We start from the raw sequence: 22,092 nt of genomic DNA, 5'->3' as shown, positions 1-22,092 counted from the left end.
GGCCATGGACAAACTCTTCCCAGACAAAAGCAACCCCTATTAGCTTCATCACCAGGACACACGTCCAGCTGCACTGGGCACTGAAAAGGGCAGAGAGCTGGAGAAAGCCAGGAGGTTTCACAGCAGCCCTGAGCACTGTGGGGACCCAAGGGAATGGCTGGAACTGTGTCAAGGGGGTTTAGACTGAATGTTAGGATAAGGTTCTTCCTCCTGAGGGGTGCTGGGCACTGCCCAGGCTCCCCAGGGAATGGGCACAGCACCAAGGCTGCCAGAGCTCCAGGAGCGTTTGGACAATGCTGTCAGGCACAGGGTGGGATTGTGGGTGTCTGTACAGGGCCACGACTCTCTGAGCCTTGTAGGCTCCTTCCAACTCAGGATATTGTATGATTCTAGGATTTTCCCTATTCACCCAGCAGAAGGGCTTTTCTAGCTTTGCAGAACTAGCACTAAAGAAAATGCAGCTCTCCGAATCGCCCTAAAATCAGCAGAATGCATTACATGCATGTTGGTAGGTAGAAGCTATCCTATTATCCAAGGAGATTATAATTACCTCATTTGCCTGTTAAAAGGGTACTGTGACAATATTTAAGTTAGAATGCTTTGGTTATTTGCCTAAAAATTATGTGGTGGCAATCAACTGAAAATTGAGGCTGTAATGCAGCCACAGCAATATTGCCAGTAATTTGTGGAACCAATAACAATTATTTTTAATGTATCAGCCAACATGCCCAAATATGCTTTTTTTATATACACACACATATATATGTGTACATATACACACACACTGATGAGCAGCATGGGCTCAATTTCCCTCCACTTTTTGAAAACTGACTCCTATGAAGCATCTTTCTTTGAAGCACCACACGCTGTCAAATGGATGCAGGAGACAAAATCCCCCATTAGCTGATGGCAACCTATATGATCAGAGCAGAATAATTCCCTGAGTCCCACAGGAGAGAAGATGGGGGGGTGGGAGGATGTGGGACAACATGATTTTCCCTTCTCTGCAAGCCCATCTTGGGATCAGTAGCTCTTCTACCCTGGGATCCCCAAGCAAAATGTCCTGGATTTTTTCTCACAAGGATTCCGTAGCTCTGCTCCGGGTCTTTAACCTCTATTTTTAATGTAGAGCCCACCCTGTGTGCAGGGCATGAGGTTTTGTTATTTCTAAACAATAATAAAAAAAGGAAATAGACTCATACATTTTCACTTGGCATTGCCCTCAGAAAATGGAAATCTGATTACTTATTCCTTACAATCCCAAATTGCCCCTGCCAGGCCAGACACACCGAATAAATCCTTGCTTTTAGAGATATCCTCTCCACTAAAAGTGCATAATAGGACCAGTATCCCATTGACCTGAGGACACCAGAAGCACCAGCTGCAACCTCCTGGGCATTGCCTCCCAGGCACCAAGCAATCCCCAGGAAGGATTAGGAGAGCCCAGAGGGATGATCCATTTCCCTAGCTGAGAGCAGCCTTTGGGAGCACAGACACTGAAACTCAATTTCCTTCTCTGCTGTGGCATTTAACCTCGAAAAGATGAGTGAGAGGATGGGGGAGAAGGAGGAAGGATGCAGGAGAGGTTGATGTTTCCATTCAGAGACATCCCTCCCACATCCCACCCCTCCTGAGAAGCCCGTGAAGAACCTTGTTTAATTTGTAGAAAGCATAAAAAAGAGCAATATCCCATTCTGTTGAACACTCCCAGAATTTTGAGCCTGGGAGGGAGCTGCCACCTGAGCAGCACTTCCAGGATCCAGCAGTTCCCAAACACAGGATAGATCACAGCAATCCCACAGCACAAACTCCTGCCCCACAGTGGCCTCCTCATTTCATCTGGGGATCAGAGCTTTGTTTTCTGCCTGAATTTATCTAATTCAGCTTCCAATAGCTGGGTACTCTGCCCAAGCCTGCAAAGTGGGGGCTTTGCTCTGAACTGCCTGATTTTCCCAAATAAAGAAAGCTGCTCAAGAAGTGTGATTTTTCCTCCAAACTTTCACACCAGGTAAAAGGCCACAGGAACATGCCTTGAGAATGGGCTACTTTTACTACCCAGGAAAAAAAAATAAGAATTCTCTACAGCAGTGGTGGGCTTATGCTGCAACCTCACTGTGCACAGGACTGACCTAAGGCTGCTGCCTAAGGGCAAACAGCTCATTCACAGCTCTCCCTGTCTTCAGGGGTCAGCATCTCCTGGGGGGCAAAAAAAAAAACCCTCCCAGTCAAATGGGACACAAACTACCAAAAATGCTGCACCAGAAGTGTTGGGAACTCCAGGCAAGGCTGGACCAGGCTTGGAGCAACCTGGGATAGTGGAAGGTGCTCATGGCACAGGGTTGAAATGAGGTGAGCTTGAAAGTCTCTTCCATCTCCAACCATTGTAGGATTATATGTACTTAGCCAAATTTGTGCATCCTGGCTGCCAAGCTAATTTCACTCCTACACATCTGAAAAGGCTTCTTAGCTCAGGTACAGAGCTGTATCAAACTCTGATACAATTCCTGCGATATCTGCCAAGCCCTGGATGCTTTTCCTAAAAGCTGTGTAAATAGTGAAACAGCTGCAGTATTATCTTTTTTATTATTGTTATTTTGTTTTTAAAATGCAGCAGGCCATGGCTCCAGGACCAAAGAACTAAATACCAAACTGCAGGAGCCCAAGAACTTCACTTGCAGTCTAATTAGGGGTCAGCCAGTGTAGAAGGCAGCAAAGTGGAATCTGAGCAAGGTCAAGACAATTTCCTTAAGGAAGGGTGGAAAAGAGGTGTGCTAAGCAACCTGGTAGTATTATCAGCAAAAGCAAGCCTTTAAAATAAATGAAGGTGATTTGGAGGGTCTCATTTCAGCGGATTTTCAGAGAGCTTATGATAAAAGTACTTCATAAAAGATTAAGGAAAATAAACAGCTCCCCAGGAAGGGGCAGCACCAGGCAGGGATTACAGCTGGTAAGGCAAAAGGAAACAAAGACAGCGCTTCCCAAATTGCAAAGAGGTTTGTGGGGGACAACTGCATTATGGGAACTCTGCAAGATGCAGAGAGCAAGTCACAGTTTGTGCAGCATCTTGAGGAGCTTGGGTTTGCTGTGGCTACAGGGGCTGAGCGTCTCCGGCTGGATCCATTACACACCACGGGAGGTGGATGATGAAATTTTGTTTAGGCGAGTAAATGAACATGTTCTGCCTGCAGAACCACGCACCAGGGAAAGGGGGATGTACTGAATAACCATGCTGAGCCTGTGCTTTATTTGATTTACCTCCCATATTGCCAATAAAGGTGGATCTGAAGGTGGATGATGAGGCTGCATCCCCATGGTGGGATGTATCCAGAGCCCTGGACAAGAGGGAATGGCTTCAAACTTACAGAGGACAAGGCCAGATGGGATATTAGGAAGAAATTCTTCCCTGTGAGGGCAGTGAGGTGTTGGCACAGAGAGGCTGTGGCTGCCCCTGGGTCCCTGGAAGTGTCCAAGGTCAGATTGGATGGGGCTTGGAGCAGCCTGGGGTAGTGGAAGGTGTCATTGCCCATGGCAGGGAGTGGGACAAATGATTTTTAGGGTCCTCTCCAACCCAAACCATTCTGGGATTCCATTACATATTTTGGGAGGTGTTTGGAAGGGGCTGCCAGCTAAGACAAATTAAATTGAAGACAAACTGGTTCAGTGCTTTTCATTAACAACCCTCCAAGGGAGAAGGGAAATGTAATTCCCAAGTCTCAGGTAAAAATTATAAAAACATAACCAGCAGTTTTGATCATGAGAAGTTAATACCGAGTGAATCAATCAAATCCTGCTCCCCCATGACAGGGGAGGATGCACCACTGAGCAAAACTCATGGCTTCCTGATAAGTGAGAGACATCCTGAGAGGTGGCTCTAGGGCCATGCAGGAAATGCACCTCCCTGTCCCATCCCACCGGCTCCCAGGCACTGCAAAACACCTGAGGCACTTCACTGACAACACCACGAGACACAAATCAGCCCTTGGGCAATTTCAGACCTTGCCATTTTTCCAGGCACCCAGGAGGGTGCCACATTAGCAGCCTCTGCTCACCTATGGAGAAGCTGTTCAGCTGCAACTTCTGCAGAAATCCAGAGACAGAACATGTCCAGCTTACCAGGGGGTTTTCAGTAGGGAGTACTAATGACATCAATTAGAAAGTCAGTTGAGCTTCATTCACCCACTACCCTATGACATTTCTTCATCAGCATCTCTAGCAGCATTTGACATCAGGAACACACTTCCAGCAAATCCCAAGCAAGGCACTTCCATCCTACCTACAGAAAAACATGGGGCCTGAGATGTCTGGTGCCCCAGCACTGCCATTTGGTCAGGGAGTGACAAAATACACGCCAAGGGCCACCTACACAACTCCATAGTGGCCCCCATGGTCTGTACAGCACCAGGGATGTCCTGCTCAAACACCCAGTGGCAAAATGTTCAGGCTCTTGACTGTGCACTGGAGACTCAGAAGGTAAAGGCAAATAAATTTCTAAGTAACCCCTTCAAATGGGACAAACTGGTGCAAAGACAAAGAAATTCCACCCCACCCCACCCCCCCCCCCCCCCCGCACTCTCCTTGCTGCAGGTGCATCCCCAAGGCTCTGCAGCAGAGATGCTTCTAAAAAAAGCACAGAGGTTATAAGGGACAAAAGTCCTCATAAACGGATTGCATTTAGTCTGAGTAGGGACTTGGACTCTGCTTTACAACCTAGAGGCATCGCTGGGCACCAGCACAGAGTCCTGGGGTGGAGACTGGGAAGAGACAGTCACTGGATCTAACTAGAAGGGGGAGAAAAAGTCACTGCTCCACAGGGGCTCCATCCACAGGAGCACCCCAGGAGAGAGCATGTCAGTCCCTGATGGCAGCACAACCCCCAGCCCACACTTCATCCTAACAGAGACACAGCCAAAAGGGAACATGCCTGACATGCCCCCAAATCCCCCTCTCAGCCAGAGCCAGCAAACGATGGATTGGTCAATGTATGCCTCCATGCACGTCCAGCATCCGCTGTCTGTGGAAACACTGCTAGGGAAAACCCCTTCAAATGGGATTTCTCCCCAGTGGGGCTTTTCCCTCCAGTACAAATCTATTTGAAAGAAGATAAAGCATCTACAGTTGGACTGAGGTTTTATTCAGAGAAAGCTTTGGCTCAGAAATAATTGCCGTTTGCTATAATTGGTGAGATGCAGGAAGGGACTAGATACAAGTGGAGTCTGTGCAATTTTGGGAGATTTGTTACGCTTAGCTCACTTCTATCAATTTCAGTGGCTCAGATGCTTATGACCTGTTGCTCAGCTTATTGTGAAAATGGCTTTTATTTACTGCACTTCCATTAAAAGATGAAATCCATGCATAGGGCTCACAGGGCAGAAAATCACAGTTTACGTCTCAGCTTATCTCCCTTCAGCGGCCTCAGCTCATTTTTTTGCCCTGGCTCACTCCCAGCTGCTATAAAAGAGTATTTCTGAGCACTGTTTTGAGTGGCCAAGGCCCCTTCCAGAGCCCACGGGGCAGGAGGTGTGTTCAATCTTTAAGGGAGTGCTTGGTGCTGCAGCTGCAGGTCAGGTGAAACGGGGAGGATGAGGGATGGGGATACTGCAGAGGGACAGGGATGCTGTGGCACAGCCATGCTCTCAGCTCCCAGGGCACAGGACACTCAGAACCACCCTCCAAGCCCCAGCACTGCTCTGATGCCAGGCCATCAGCTCCCTCCACCTGCAAATGTAGGACAGGGACTATCCAAGAGCATGCTCCACACTGAGCTCCTGGAGGACAGGTTCCTGCTCTCCTGTGGGTCCAGAGCTCCTCCTGGTGCACCTCCAAGACCTCAGTCCCTGCAGCACAGGCTAGAACAGTGCACCCATAGGCTCAGCACCTTCTTCTGCACCAGTTCCCTCCCAGTACTGCACCAGTAGCTCTCCCCAGAGCTGTTGCAGGTAGAATGCCCAGCCTGGGGATCGACAAGAACAGAGCAAGCAGTGAAGGGACACTGGTGCCTCCACCTGTGCCAGCTCTTGCTCTCCATGACAAGGACCACCAGCCATGGGAGTGCTCCCAGGGAGGGAGGGTGGTGTGCGGGCACCCCGAGCTCTCCTGTCCTGTGAGAGCCCATATGAACACCAGACACACCATCTCCAGGGGTATCTGAGCTGCTCCCCAGCAGCAGCATGGAGTTGCTAAGGTTACCTCCTCAGCTGCCTAATGAGAGGAGCTGTCACTGTCTTGCAGAATCAGGAGATGCAGGTGCAGGTGGGGGAGCTTTCAAACACACAGATCATTTTCAGCCGGTTAAAGCAGAGAGAAAACCCCATCTCCTCGGGACAGTGTGTCACAGCCATGGGCAGAGACAGTCACATACCACTGCCCCACTGCCCAGCTGCCTGCTGAGCCATGGGAAGAGATGCTGGGTGGAGAAGTGCATGGGCAAGCAGCAGATCCTGCTCTGTTGAGCCCACTCACCCATTTCTTTCACTTCTGGCTCTGCACTTTCCCTGATCTCCTCTCCTCAGCCCTCTCTGCTCCACCAGCCTGCAGGCAGTGTGGCAGGAAGGGAGCCAAGAGGGTCTGTGCCTCCCTCCCACCTCCACATGGGGATTTTACACCACCTCAGTGATGCACAACAGCAGCACCTCCAGGCTCCTGCAAACAGTGGGTAAGAAAGAGGTACAGGAACTGTGCTCACTCGGTCAAAGCCATTTCATGAGGAAGTACCAAAGTCAAGAGGAGAATCCCAGATTGACCCAGAAGTGCTGGATTTTCCACCAGATGAATCCACACACTCCCGGATGCTTCCTTTAACTGCAGCTCAGGAAAGACCTTGGAGGGAAGCTCTTTCCCCCAGTCTCCAGCACAGTTAAGTGATTGCTTTCACCTCCTGAACACCCAAATCCCAAAGACAAAGCCAGGAACCAAGCTGGGAGCATGGAACAAGACACAACAGGAAATACATCACCCAAGTCTCAGGAAAACATCTTCTTTTGGGAATCACCCAAGTATCGAGCACACATCCAGTGTACAGGCAGCCAGCTCCAAGCACCTTCCTGCCTACCTCCAAGAGCAGAGGAACCCCTCTCCGTGACACAGAGGAGGTAAGACCATCCCCATCCACAGATTTGGGAGTGCTAGGCAGGGGAAGTCCAGGACTGGTACCCTTGGGAAAAGCCCCAACCCAGGCAGTCCCTGTGACCTGACCTTCGAGGTATTCCTGGATGGCAGCTCTGCTGGGGCTGACTTTGCTGGTTCAGAAAAGTTTAAGAGCAGCAGGATTAAAAGGAGATGCAGCCAAGAATGCAAAGAGATCCTGGAGCCGAGACACTTGCCAAGTTTCTCCCTTACACTTCAAGACACCCACTCATCCTCCCCAAGGGCTTGTCAGACTCACATGGCAAAAAATACATGCTCTGCACCTACCCAAGCCCAAAAGAGAAGACCCTGAAATAAACCTAGAATCCAGGGCTGGCAGGAAGACAAAGTTGGGGGTGGAAGAGGAATTTTTGGTGTCTTTTCTAAGGAAGGAACTGCCTGACAGCTCTGCTGCAGGAGACCACGGCTCACGGCCCCGTAGCTCACACAGCCCCCTCAGACATGGCAATAGATTGCTTTTAATTACAGGGCACCCACTCAGAGCCCCCTGGGTGTCCAAGGGACTGTAACGGAAACTAGAGCTTTATGGGAATAAAAAAAAGAAAATCACAACAAGCTGGTGCATTCAGGTGCTCATGGAAGAGAAAATTCTGAGAAAAAAGTGGTCTGTGTGTGAGCAATGTTGCCATTTGCTAACCCTGACAAGAGGAAATGCAGGCAGCTGGCAAAAGGGACGTGGGCACAGAACACCCTGGATACCCTCTGGTGTGTCACCTCCCTGGGCAGGGGGATTGGAAAGAGATAATCTTTAAGGTCCCTTCCAACTCAGGCCATTCTATGATTCCAAGAGGTTGCTCAACTCAGGCAACAGTGAGAGAGAGATTGGGTTAGGCTGGGACTGCAGCTCCAGCTGGCAAGATGCAATGCTGGGATGGGGAGCCAGTCACTGGCTGGAGCTCAAGCTGCTGCGTGTCCCCAGACACCCCAAGCCATTCCCTCTCGTGCCAGCAGCGTGTCATGCCAGCCTCCACCCCAGCCCAGCCTCTCCAACGCCTCTGGATCAGGTGGAATAGCAGGAACTGGCAAGTCCTGTGGCACAGCTGAGGGCAGAAGCAGCCCAGAGCTGCTGCCAGGCACGGACAGCTCCAGCCTCCCCTCACTCTGAACCACAGGGTGATGTTTGGCTAAGCCATTAACAGATGCTTGCTAAACATGTGGATAATCTGTTTTCACAGAGCAGCTGGAACAGTGAGTGCTGCGGGGTCAGAAATGGTGAGGGCATGGCTGGAGCAGCAAGGGTGGGATTGGCATGTGTCCATGCTTCATCCACATGTCCTCATCCTTGTTCCCTCCTCCTGCTGCTCTGTTGGTCCATCAGCTGCCTGGAGGGCAGGACACACTCACGGTTTCCTCCATCGGGGCTGTGCAGATCCCACCGTGCCCAACACACACCAGTAACACCAGCCAAAACCACCCCACCATGCTGGACACAGGGTCAGCAGTGTGACAGCCACAGCCAGCAGCAACTCAAAGTGCTTTCAGGGACAGCCACGTCTGATTGTGGCCAGGGAAAGTCTTGTTGAGAGATGTCTTTCATTAAAACTTTCTTTTTCTTTTAAAAATGTGTCAGTTTAAGATTGTAAAAATACTTTCATCTTCAAAACAGTGTCACAACTCCCCTTCAGCATTTTCATAACAATGCTGCCATTCTGGCTTCAAAACATCTTCCCAAACTTATTGTTCACACATTCACCGAACTTTAAAGCTCAGAACTGAGGGACTGCGATGAAACTGGAACAAGCTGCTCTTTGAATAAAGACAAGTTTTCCTTTCATCTCATGCTAATTAACAGAAGCATCCTTCCCTCTGTGCCAGCCCCTGGTCAGCACTCAGCTCATCCCTCAGACCTCAAAGAAAAACCTTTCTCTTCCTTCACTGCATCCTCTCTGTGTGGGCACAGTGCAGCATCCCAGGGATCAGAGGGATTTCCCAGAGAGGCCAGCGCTAGGGAGATGCAGGGGGGACATGCAGGAGCCCCTCAGGAGCTGCTGTGGGATCCTTTCAGCTCAGTCAGGACAGGCATTATTGCAGCAGGAACACAGGAGCAACCAAAGGCCAGCAGCATCCCTGAGGTTGGAAGCACCTCCAGCTCATGTAACCTCTCTCCCGGCCAAGTCCCATCTCCCGGGGCCACAGCATGTTAAGGAACAGCTCCAGGGATGCTCCAGAGACCTGTGCCCCATCCCTCACCTTCTGCCACCACAGCAGAGACTGCTGGACAAGGCAGAACTTGCTGCCCACTGTGAGACCATTCCCCCAGCCCAACCTCTAATTCAGTTAATGCCAGGAAAAAAAATAAGTCCCTGCAAATATTTGCAGAGTTGGAAGAAGGAGAGAATGGAGAAGAGTGGGGAAGCTGCAGAGCCATTAGCAGCCAATTTAAGGCTGCAGATCTTCCCAGCCAGGTCCAGCACTGCTCTCCTCTGCCAGGTCTCACCTGCCCAGCAGCTGCCATGGCTGAGAGAAGCACCATTCCAACCAACAGCTTTCCTACAATCTAAATCCTTCCCCCCACCCAACAACAGCAAAAGGAGCAGAATATCAACATTAATACCTGTTTGTTTGCCCTTAGGCACATCCAGAGCAGTTTAGTAAAGAGACAAATAAAACAAGCAGCGATTAAAACCCCGAATCCACAGAAATGCCTTTGCCTTTTGAGCCACAGCAAAAATATCACCTTCCTTCCCAGCCCAAAGCCCTCTGCTCCCCGGGGCACAGAGCTGGGTCCTGGGACCACAACAGGGCCCTGGAGAGCTGGGCTGCAGGACAAGGGGTGGTTTGGGATGCCCTTCCCAGGAGGTGACCACAGACCTGCTTCCGCTGTGAGCAAGGTATCCATGCATAAATTCACACCATTTATGCTGGAGAAAAGCTTTGGAGACTGCAGCCTACTAAAATTTGGCCTTACATGACTTAAAGCACACCTCAAACCAGAGAAGCCTTTGAGCAGTGGGAAACATGATTTTGGTGAGGAAATGCAGCTGGGAGATGCCACAGGCAAAACACCAATGGATTGTTTAGCAAAGAACAGGCTCTCATAAGGCTCAGCTTTCATGCAGCATCCCCTGCAACCACCCCATATCTCACACCACGGCAACTCAGGCAGGAGGAGTGTAGCAAACAGGATTTTTTCCTCCTGTTTTGCTTTTAAGCGGCTCATTGCAACACACTGTAAAACCCTTCATCACCGAGGAGGAAAAAGGTTTTACAACAGTCTTTGACAAGCAAGCCCAGGCAGCAGAGGATACGTCCTTCAACACACAGAGTTTTGGGCAGCACATAGGATTTCAGGCAGCACTCCTGGGGAGCAGAATCCGAGCTTGGCAGAATCCCTGAGGCCAGCAGCATCCCCCCACCTCCAGCTCACGGAGCCTCCATCCTGCCCAAATCCCAGCTCCTGTCCCTGTCCCCACACACCGCTGGGCTATGGCACATTAAGGAACAGCTTGTCAGCCAAGCAGCAGAGGCAGCTGCTACCAAAGCAGAATAAAATCGAGTACAACGAGGAGCAGCGTGTCTGCCGTGCAAACTGCTGCTCCGGCAAGACCCCAAGCTGGCTGAGAGCAGCCCCTACAGGCAGCATCCCCGACCTCCCTCTCAGCTGCCATTCCCCCAGATAATGGATTTCTTCCCCCGACAGCAGAAGCCGGGAACACAGTGAGGACAAGTCTGGGAGAGCGGCAAACAGGAGCGGGGGAAATGGCAAGGGCCAGGAGATGTAAAGCAATGAAATGGAGTTTGTGTCTTCAAGCAGCTCTGGCTTCCTGAATTGCACTAAAAGGCAAGGCTGTTGCTGTTTGATTAAATGCACTTCCAGCCGTTCTGATCACGCTCAGGAAAATTAAAGCAAGAAATGCACAGCTGTTGATCCAGTATAAGGCACGCGACTGCAATGGCTACGGTAAGAACGGCCACCAACCTCTAATGCCTGTTTGAAATTTGATCAATTTTGAAGGTTCTTAATGTCCAGGATCTGTAAATGGTGCTGGCAACAGCACATCCCATTCCTTGTGGCCTGAGGAACCACTTCAATGGGGCTCAGGGAAGCAAGCAAAGCTAAAGGAGCAGCAGGAGCCAACACCTGCACTCCTCGGGGATGAACTTGGGAAGGTTTGGAGCAAGAGCAAATGGGCAAAAGTGCTGGTGTGCTTCTGAGATATCCCTGCTCCATCGCAGCAGTGCCCACAGCAATCCCTGCACTCAAACCTGACAGAATAAGCTCTCTCCTTGGTGTGTTTTGTATTTTCTCCTCCTGAAGAGGGGACCTGAGGCTGGCAGGCACCACGCACCCTGCCTCTCCCTGTGATGTGTTTGATAGGAACGCATAGAGGCTGCTTTTGATTTTACAGTTTGTTTATAGCACACATTTGGGGAGCTACACAGAATGGGAAAATACATCCCATAAACAAACTGCTAAACAAAACAGGCTAAATATGTACCACTCCAAACCAAAATAGATTCCAGCTACCCGCCGTGCTTCAAGCATATGCCTCTGACAACAGCTTCGCTTAGTGCCCCAGGTTCCACATTCAGTTTTGATTTTTAGGCACTGTCACCATTGGCAGCACCTTCAGATGCCTCCCACAGCTCCAGGTAAGTCAAGAGCAGTGAAAATACACCCAGCTGGAAGTAGGGACCAGCACGGGTGATGGAGGCATCACCCTTCCCTGCTCCCACCCCACAGACAGCACTGCCCAGATGTCACCAAAGGCTGCAGGATGTGGACCTGAGCCAGGTCCATCAGCTGGCTCGGGGACTGACTGCAGACACAGAAGGGAACATTAGGTGACAAGACACTCAACAAGAATTTCAGGCAGACATTTAGAGTTTCCCTCCCAAGAACTGCCCCGCCAGCTGAACTCTACCACCCTGCTAATGCCCAGAAGCAATTCCTCAAGCGTTTAAATTTTATCATCCCCTCTGCGGGGCTGCACGGAGGGCACATTCCCCTGCCAATGTCTCTTCTGTCAAGATGCAAAGCTGTTGAAGCTGTGTGAAAGTAATTCCCACCCACTCCTACTGCCCCAGGAAAAATATTTCTTTGGTGGTTTTGCATAACAAACAGCTACATGGTTTGCCTGTTTCTCCTGAGAAACTGAGGCTTAGAGGAAAACACCATCGCAGCGCTACTCTGAGACCAGACTTCATAAAGTTCCCCCTGCAAGGTGGGGGGAAATACTACCACAGAGATTAGACTGCCGCTGCTCCTGATAACATTCAGTCACCCTGGCAGGCTGCAGCACACCGAGTTTGTAAAGCTCCTTGGGAATCCTTCAAGATGAAAGGTACAGTATGATACGGATGTATTATATCCATGGGCTTTGTTACAGCACACATTTCCTCGCATGGTTTTATTGCTGGAACACAAAGTTCAGCCGAAGCCCGGGGGCTCTCCAGATGACGAATGTACCCCTGCAGCCCTCCCTCCCCTCTGTGGGGGAGGAAGAATGCCAAAGCCCCTGATGGGAACACAGCAGCCGGAGCAGCCACCGCCCTGCCAGCAGCAGCGGGCGAGGACCTGCCTGCACAGATAAGGCCAGCATCACCTCTGCTGGATGTGCTTCCAGCCTGCAACATGGCTGGCTCCCAAATGTACCTGTCAGTTCCCCAAAATGCCACTGCTGTCATTGGCTCCTCTACAGCATCCCTCCTTTCCTGCTTCTTCTCAGCCTCCTGGCCCAGTCTACCCCCAGTAAGGGCCAGGAGGCTCCATCAGTTGAGCCAACCTTAATTAAGTGGTACCCAGCACTGGTATTCCCTTGAATACCCACCCTGAAAGTCTGCTCCAGGCGAGAGATAATGGGAGATGTTTGTTGTGGACACAACTCGACCGTGGGCAGCCCAGTTTGGGTGGCATGGAAGGGAGGGTGGGGAATACAGACCCTTTTGGATTACCTGGCCAACACATTGCTCAGCCTGGACACCTCTCTCTGGCCAGATTTCCCAGGATATTACAGGTAGAGGACAAAGGAGTGTGATTTCAAGAAGGCTGAGATGAATTCCCTGGCAGGGCAGAAGAAAAGAGTTTAAACCCGTCTAATTTAAACAGATGGGAGGAACCACTGGACATGGAAGAAGTGTGAGGGGGGTAGAAGGAAAAGGGACATATCAGGACGTCCCAACAAGTCCCCAAAGCTCTCCAAGGCCCCCACCCAAGCTGAACCCACCACAGAGATTGCTCAGACCCAGCAAGCCAAGGTAAAGGGTTTCCATCACACTTCACCCCCCTTGCTCTGGGGGCACCTGCACGAGGAATTCATCACATCAGTGGCACCAACTTTTACCTCATCAGGCCCCCTGGTAGCAAAAGAAACATCCACAGCAAGAGTGAGCTAAGAGAGAGGCTTTTCTGGCCAGGGTGGAAGAGCAGCAGATCCTGGTCCAGGGCTGCAAGGAGCACGTTCTGCTCCAGCCTCCCTTCCCTGCTCACACACACACACAGACCACCCGTGTTCCCCATCCCGGCACGGGAGCACTGCAGCAGGAAGCTGATGTTACTGAGCAGTTGGCTTGAGGCAACAAAAACATTCCTATGCTGTTGCCAACTCCGATATTCTGGATATTCTGTCACTTGTTCCCACAGTTTCAGGATGTGCTGTGCTCCCTGGAATGACGATTGCTTGGGAACCATAGAGAGCAGCAAGGGAAGGATCAGGGCTGTGAATGGCCTTGGGACAGCCCCAGGCACACTCGGGAATGCCAGCTCATGTTAGGCAAGTGCCTCGGCAGCCAGGAGTCCTGAGGCTGGCCAGGGAGCCCAGCTCACACAGCACAGCCAGGACACGGATCCAGCCAGAGGCAAGGCCACCCCGCTGCCCTAGACAGAGAAGAGAGAGGGAAAAAATGAAAAAGAATCAAAGGCACCAGGACAACTGAGCTCTTGAGAGCGTGGTCATGGCTGGGAGCAAAGCTGGAGTCCCCAGAACCTGCACCCCAGTTATGCAGACCTGGAGCTGTGAGATGGTGGGCTCACCTCTGCAGTGAGTCCACAGCAGAGACAGGGCAGTTCCCCTCCACAGGTACATCCCATCCCACAGAAAGAAAGGCACCATGCACCAAAACCCCCTGCCTGGCCCCAAATCAGGCTGGAGCCAGAGGTTCCCTCCTCCACTCAAGGATGTGCAAGTGCCCCGTCCTGGGGAGCCCCACTCTCTGTCCCCACTGCAGCCCCAGAGTCCAGCTGGCAGTGCCACTTCTGTGCCATTCCCCTGCTCTGGAGGAGCAGATGATGGAGCACTGCAGGTGCCCGGCCCCAAGGGTTCTGTCCGCCGGCACTGCTGACCTTTAGCAGCCCATCTCCCAGTGTGTGACCATCCCTTGCCTCCCTATCCTAACAGGATCACTCCCATGCATATGCCTGGGAGCAGCACCATCAGCTCAGTAATCTTCCTAAATACAGCAGTTACCAGGTGACTGGGAGAAAATCTCTTATACTGCTGATGCCGCTAATGGAAAATTTCTCCCCTTTTGCTGCTGTTCTCAAAGCCAGTCGAGGCTTCCAACAGACTTTGTCTTACACTAAGTCAGGAGAGGTGAAAGCAAAGAGAAAGGAGTGCAGGAGTGGTGGGGGACAGATAATGCGAAATAGAGGGAAGTGGTGCTTCTGCCTCCTCCCCACCAGTCACCTGCATACACAGGCAGAGAGTCCTGGCTCCAAATCTTCCCTGCCCCATCTTCTCACAGACAGCCATAGTCCACCCTACCCCCTGCAAGGGATCCCTTCTTCCCCCTGGCCTGCAGCAGGACACTGGGAGCATTCTAGAGCACTGCTTATTGCAGGGCCAACATGAAGGCACCCAAGGGGAACAGTGGGCCAAAACATTTACTCTGCCATTTTTCCCCCACTTTCCCCTTTCCCAGGAGACAACCAGAAAACCTCACCCAGCCAGTGCAGATGCAGGCAGCCAAGATCACTGCTCGTCCCCTCTGCATGCCATTCTGCTTCTTCAATACCATTAAGTGTCTCCATACTGTCTGGACACTGGAAACCTTAACTGCATTAGCTGAGACCCGAGCAGCAGCACAAACATTCAATTCTTTTAAGTGGACCCATTTCTTAAGCTGGTTATGCACAAGAACCATCTCTGCTCAATGCCATCACACACCCCACAGGTAGTGACAGGGCAGGACTGGGGAGCAGCATGGGAACACAGGCCAAGGCTCATCATTCCCTATTTCAAATGGTCACTGCAGGAGGAAGACACTTGGGTATGGGCAGTACTGGGGACATTTCAGATGATGAAAGGCATCAATCGAGGCATCTTCTTTTCTTTCAGCTCCAACCCCAGCCTGCCCCACACTCTACACGGCATGTTGTTGTGATGGCAGGCATTTCTCAAGCCACCTGCACCTGCAAACGTATGTCAAAGAAGCACAAGATCAATACCTCATCATTCCCACACATGGCATCAATCTGTTCTCCTGTTGTCCCAGCCAGTCCCTGAGTGCCTGAGCTCCTGTCACAGCAGGAAAGCCCAGGGGCTCAGCCCTGTTTCACAGCCAGCTAATACCACACATCAGCACCGTGTCACTGAGGCAGCACAAAGCTCGCCCATCACACAGCTGAGGTTCTCACTTTTAGGGCTTAGGAGGGGCCAGGCAGCAGGGTTTGGAGGTAACATCCATCTGCGTGGTGACACTCGGAGGTCATTCACCACCCCACTCCCCATGGAGGACTGCAAGCTCTCTGCATAATTCTGAATAAAAGCTGATTATTTCTTGCTGAAAAAGAGCAACAAAAGCCTTGGGCACCCAGGCATCATGGAAAATCAGCTGGGAGGAAGGGGGAGCAGAGGAGATCCCCAGCCACCAGCCTCCTCCCGTGACAGCTCAGCTGCAGCAACCAGCTCCTCTCTCTCTCCATAGTTAATCTTCTGTTGCCACTAGCTGGTCAACGCGGGTACTCTTGGAAAGCAGCAGCTCCCTGAGCACAGCCTGCACTCAGCTAAGTTGGTGCACATTCTCAGCTTTAGCTGGGATATTCAGCCCAGAAGACACCCAAGATAAAGCAAAATCCCTGTCAAGTCTACACCCCGCCGTGCTGGACAAGCCATGTTCAAACTCACCTTTGGGGAGGGAAGGGATGGCTTCAGGACCGACCCACTTTCCTGGGCATTTTTTGCCTACAGCCCTTCTGGGGGTTATAGTGCTTGCAGATCTGCAAGCATCAACATCCACATCACCAGTACAGCCCCAACTCGAGCTGGGCTCTCCCTCCTCTTACAAAATCCAGCATCTTGGAAATCTGGAGTAATCACATAGTAATACAAGGAGGGGAAGAAATTGCTACTAGGTTTTTCTCTTTCCTACAGCCCCCCAGGCTGCCCCCACCACCAGGGACCTGGCCTAGACCCTGGACCACACAGAGCTGTGGATGGGAATGGAGGGGCAGGGAAGCAGCCCCACTGTCAGGTCTACATCTGCCCCTGTCCATGGAGCCCACCAACCTCTCGTCCTCATCACACCCTCTCACTGAGGCTTTCTTTACCCACTGGATTAGCTGGGGAACAGAAACAATATAAACAGAAAAACAAAAACAAACATTTGATTAACTCAACCTCTGGGCTGATACTCCAGACATCTCAAGCCTAGCAGGGACAGTTAATGCAAAGGGAAGTGCAGAAAACAGACTTTGCTCATCAGCTTTTAACAGAGATGACCCCATTCTTTGATGCCAAGCTCTGTGCACGCCGGGCACACTCCCAGCACAGCACAGCATCCACACAGTGCTGCTCCAGACCCCACAGGCCAGATCAAAGCAGGGAAGGGCACTTCTGAACAGCAGCACCAGTAAGTTGCAGTAACACCCATGCTCCCCAGGTGACCTCCTTCAGCCTCCCCACCTGCTCTGCACAAGCAGGAATTGGTGACCAAAATGAGGGTGGAAAAGCCCTGCTGAAGCACTTCTAGGAACAGCAATAAATATAATCAACCCATAGGGAGCTGAGTGCCTTCCCTTATTTTAATGTATTAATAGAAACACAGAATTATTAAGGTTGGAAAAGGCCTCCAAGATAATTGAGTCCAGCCTGTGACTGATCCCCACCATGCTGTCACCCAGCTCAGAGTCCTGAGTGCCACATCCAGGCATTCCTTCAAGACTCAACACTCCTACCCTAAAGAGGAGAAGTCCAAGTTACAAGATGACTTTGGGAAGTTAAAGAAAGAAGATAAAAGAAGTGGCACTGAGCTGCTGAGGAGCTGGAAGAGCAGGGGACAATCATCAATCAGCCACACACAGGGGCCACAGGGGGACACCAGGAATGCAGACACACGAGCCTGTTTAGTGACAACCACCAAAACAAAGCACCTTGAAGCACTGCAGACACCGTCAAGCAGCATCCATTAAAGCCATTTATGAGAAGTGTGTAGTAAACTGTTCTTATGTAAGCCACTACAGGGTAAGAGCAGTGGTGAAAATTGGTCTGCCTCTTCCCTTCTCTCTCCTCTATATAAACCTGCTCACACATAGAGAGAGCTCATCTAAATTAGCTCAGAAGCCAACTGCCTCATTCCCTGAATTGCACTCGGAGCAGGCTATGCTGTGGTGGAACAGCTTCTGTAGGGAACACATGGCTGCTGACTGAATCAAGATCCATACCTTAGAGAGACCTCACTGTGCAGGGATAAAGTCAATGATATGCTGCACCGTTTACCAGAGTAACTCTAGGAGAATTAGGGGGGGGGGGGGAAGCCACAAAGCATCAGTAGTGTCCAAGGTTAAGGAAAGGGCAGGATGCTTTTTCAGGAAAGGGGAGGCACAGCAATTTGTAATGCACTGGTGGCACTTACATTTGTCATTTCCTGCCTCCACTGGGCTTTGCTGAGTAATTTTATAGTAAGGTAACTGGGGGGGGAGGGGGGGTACTGGGAGAAGCATCCTTCTTGTCTCCAACGCAAGAGGGAAAAAATAAACCAAGGCGTAGGAAACACAGAAGCTGTGACACCCCACTGGAGGAGGGACACCAAGCACAGGGAGCTGCCAGTGGGTGTTTGTGCAGTCCAGGAGCGATGCACACAGAATCAAAGTTTCCTACCTTTGCTGGGAGAGGATTAAGCAATCCCCACCCTGGGCTCCCCACCTTCCTGCAGGTGCTGGGTGCCCACATGGGCACACAGAGCAGGAGCTGCTGTGGAGCATCCCCGGGTACCCACCACCCCCTAGTGGGCTCCTGCCTTCCACGAGTGGCTGCTGCTGCTGCTGCTCCTAATGTTGCCAGCGTGCCACGGACCCAGGCCCGGCTGTGTGGATGTTTTCTAGTGCTGATTTCTCCTCTATCTCAGCCATGCAGAGGCTCTTGTAGACCAGGCAGCCCTACAGGCAGGGATGCTACACTGGAAGATCTCGCTTTATGCACATAAGAGAATAAAATCTCATATTGTCAGGGAACAGATAAAGTTGTTTCCTCCCTAGAAGGAGGAATCCTTTAAAGAAAAGGGACACAGAACACTCCATGTGCTTTACACCAGCCACCAATCCAGAGCATCTACCTGGACGATGTGGGACATGGTTTAGTGGTCGACTTGGCAATGCTGGGTTTACAGTTAGACTTGATGATCTTGAAGATCTTTCCCAGCCTACATGATTCCATGACTTTAAGTTTCACACCACAGCAGACAAGGCTCTGGCACCTGTCAGCCTTTAGCTACAGATCACCCACCCTTCTTTAAATGCCAAGGAGTGAGGGGCAGCACAGGAATCACTGCAGTGCTGGGAGATTTACTGAGCTGGGAGCTGCTGAGCAGACCCAGAACTAGAGCCCTGGCTGCTTAAACTCATTGCCATGAAGCAAAGGAATATTTTCTTTCTTTTCTCCTGGCCTGGAGAGACTTTGGAGCCCTGCAGAATGGAGTGGCCTCAATTTTCTCTCAACTTACTTCAGAGTCAGTAGCATCAGCACTGTCTCAGCTCTGCCAGCTTTATGCTTCCTTTTCTTTTTTTTTTTTATTTTAATATTTTTTCTTCTTTCAAAAACCCCTCCAGGATGCCAGTCAGGATGGCTGTCCTGAGCTGTGTGCTTTAGAAGGTCATCCTGCCCCATCCTTACCCCGCTGTGGCCAGAAAGTGATCTCTGCTCACAGCAAGATCCTGCACTCCAAGACATTCAGGAGTCCTCAACACATTTGCAGGCGGCAGGACGTCAGCTCTTACGCGTCCTCCTGAGCTCATGCCCAGACAGCCACTAAACATGTCCAGCAACATGCATAAAGAGATACAATCATCAGAAATCAGCTAAAGATAAGGACCTGCAAAGATTCTGCAAAGAGAAATCTCTGTTCCCACTTCACTCCCAAGCCCTCCCACATGTAACGTGATTTTCACCTCCAAGAGCCCATTACGAGGCAGCAGATGCTCTCCAGTTCCCAGCATCAATGAAGTTAGAAAAGGATAGAGAGGGAAAAATGAAAAGAAAAAAAAAAAAAGCCACAGAAAACTACAGCCTTAATTCCTGCACTGGGAAAACCAGCCAGCAGAAATCCTCCACAGCCCTCACCCAGAGAATAGTTAACTGTGAGCCAGACAGTTGCCACACCAGGAGATGGGAAAAATGCAACAAATCCGAAATATCAGAACATCCACAGCAATTCATGAGCTAGACCTTGGGGAAGGACAAGTGTTTTACCTTCTCTGGAGGCAACGGACTGATTAATTCCAGGACCCTGATGAAGCCATCCCACCATGGGCACAGCCTCCGTTTATCTTCCAATCTGCCTGGTGCCTGTGAGTCCAGGGGAACAGGAGGGGATGTTTTGGGGTCATCTGTTCATGAAGGGGCAGGAAAACCCCCACATATTTGCACAAGACATGCTTCATATTCATGTGTACACACATAACCAATAAGCCAGGCAAGTAAAGGAAAATTTTAGATGAAGACATGGTCTCTTTACTGGCAGGCACTCACAGAAATAGGATTTGCTATACAAGATCGTGCCTCTGATCTATCAAGACAAATTTCTCTCCTCCAACTTGAGCTATTATCTAAGCTCACACAGAGGGGTTTCTTTGCTATCTGATATATTTAGATCAGTGCGCAATTCACACCCAGCCCCTGAAGAAACTGTACTCTAATCTGAAAATTAACTCAGTGAACCATGAAACTTCCTGTTACTTTTAACCACGGTATGGTTAACGTCATTCCTACTGCATAAAACCTTTGATTTGTCACTTTTGTTAGTAGAAACAGCGTATCTGGTTTGTTTCAGATTTTTGCAGTTGACCAACCGTGTCTAAGGAAACTGCAAAGCTGGAACCGGAGAGCCTCAGGAAGTGCCACCAACTTATTTATTAGGGCGTTTGCTACAGCAAAGCTTCACGCAAGGTGAAATGACAGGACCGGGGGACACAGACAGGCACTTGCCTACCCCTGCTCGCTGCACCCAGTTAAAGGCAATCACTCCACGAGGTACGGGAAGGGACCTGGGGCCAGCTGCCCCAGTGAGCCTGGACATAGGCACACCTCACCACACCTGAGGCACACAGAGAGACGTGCTGGAAGTCACAACCCCGTGTGTCAAGAGATACCTGAGACCCGAGTTAAGCAGGTACTCAAATTATCCTAGGTTTGGATGCCGAAGAAACAGGACAGCTGATGGATAAAGCAAAGATCAACAAAAACGCGTCAGTGACCTGGCAGAGTAAACACTGCACTGCCCAGGTGACATTCGGAACAGTTCTCTTGGAGGACTGGCTGATAACGGCACAGAAATGGGTAAAAGTGACAAGAGGCAGCTCGGGCACCCCATCCGAGACAACAGGATCCGGCATCAAGACCGAAGTACGACCACAGAATTATTTCTACTCCCATCCCCCTGCCCACAAAGCTGAGAGCGGAGGAAAGTCTGCAGCGTTCGCACAGACCCGGGCGCTGGAGTTGTGCGTGAAGCGAGAGCGAGCTTCGAGAATTAACACGAAGCATTTATAAAATCAGGCTCTGGTTAGAAAAGCAGCCCCTCCCGCTCTGCTAGGCTCGGCGGCACCTCCTCGGGGCTCGGAGCTCAACTTGGAGCACACGAGGCAGCCCCCATCACTTCCAGCCTGCGCGGGGATGCTCTCCTCCTCCCGGGGAATGCTTTCCTCCTCCCGGGGCTGGCAGCGGAGGCAGCCTCAGGCCCTGCTAAAAAACGCCTCCCCGGCAGGAAAGGCAAAAAAAAAAAATAAAAAAAAATAAACCCAAAAACCAGGATGCGGCACAAGGGGCAGGGTTAGAAAGCCCCAAAACACAACGAGCTGCCCGCGGAGCGGGGAGGGCGGACACAGAGCCGGCACGGCGGGTGTCAGATGCTTCGGGGATGCTCCGGGATGGCGGGGAGGGATGCGGGACGGGACGGGACGGGGCGGGCTCCTACCGAGGGTGAAGAAGGGCAGCTCGGTGTTGTCCAGATCGTCCTGCACGGCGACGCGGCCGGGCAGCTCGCTGCGGACGAAGAGCAGCAGGCGGGACTCGGCGGCGGCGGCGGGCGGCGGGGCGCCGCTCCAGCTGATGTCGTTCTCCCGGAGCACCGGCAGCGTGGACACCGTCACCGTCTTCACGCGGCAGGGGCCGGGAGGCTCCCGCGACGCCGCCGCTCCGGGCCCGCCGCCGAGCAGCACCGCGGGCGGCGGCAGCAGCAGCAGCAGCAGCAGCAGCAGCGGCGGCGGCAGCGGCGGCACCGGCGGCAGCGGGGGTGGAGCGGCGGCCCGGCGGCGCGGCGGAGCGGCCATGCCGGCCGGAGCCAGGCGCAGGAGCGGGAGGCGAGCGGAGCCGGGAGCTCTGAGCCGCCCCAGCCCCGCCGCCGCCGCCTCCCGGGCCCGCCCCCCGCCCCGCCCCGGCCCGGCCCGGCCCCGCCCGGCCCGGCCCGGCCCCGCCGCCGCTCCCCGCGGACCCTCAGCCCGCCCCGCGCTGGGGACGGCGCTCCCCGCTCCGAGAGATGCGCTCGGCCCCGGCCCCGCTCCCCCGGCCCCGCTCCGCG

At 51.9% G+C, this 22,092-nt stretch overlaps 1 protein-coding gene across 1 annotated transcript in view; it reads right to left on the bottom strand.

Moving 5' to 3' along the window:
• Positions 1-21,844, bottom strand: part of ASTN2 (astrotactin 2) — a 315,039-nt gene extending 293,195 nt beyond the window's left edge. The window contains exon 1 of the mRNA XM_062505713.1: positions 21,490-21,844. Coding sequence (XP_062361697.1) covers positions 21,490-21,844 — 355 coding nt within the window. The remainder of the gene's footprint in view (positions 1-21,489) is intronic.
• Positions 21,845-22,092: the final 248 nt, after the last annotated feature.

Source organism: Cinclus cinclus, chromosome 19, assembly GCF_963662255.1.
Source record: "Cinclus cinclus chromosome 19, bCinCin1.1, whole genome shotgun sequence".
Classification (NCBI taxonomy): domain Eukaryota; kingdom Metazoa; phylum Chordata; class Aves; order Passeriformes; family Cinclidae; genus Cinclus; species Cinclus cinclus.
Note: the sequence above shows the minus strand (reverse complement) of the source record. Positions and strands in the feature narration are given on the sequence as shown.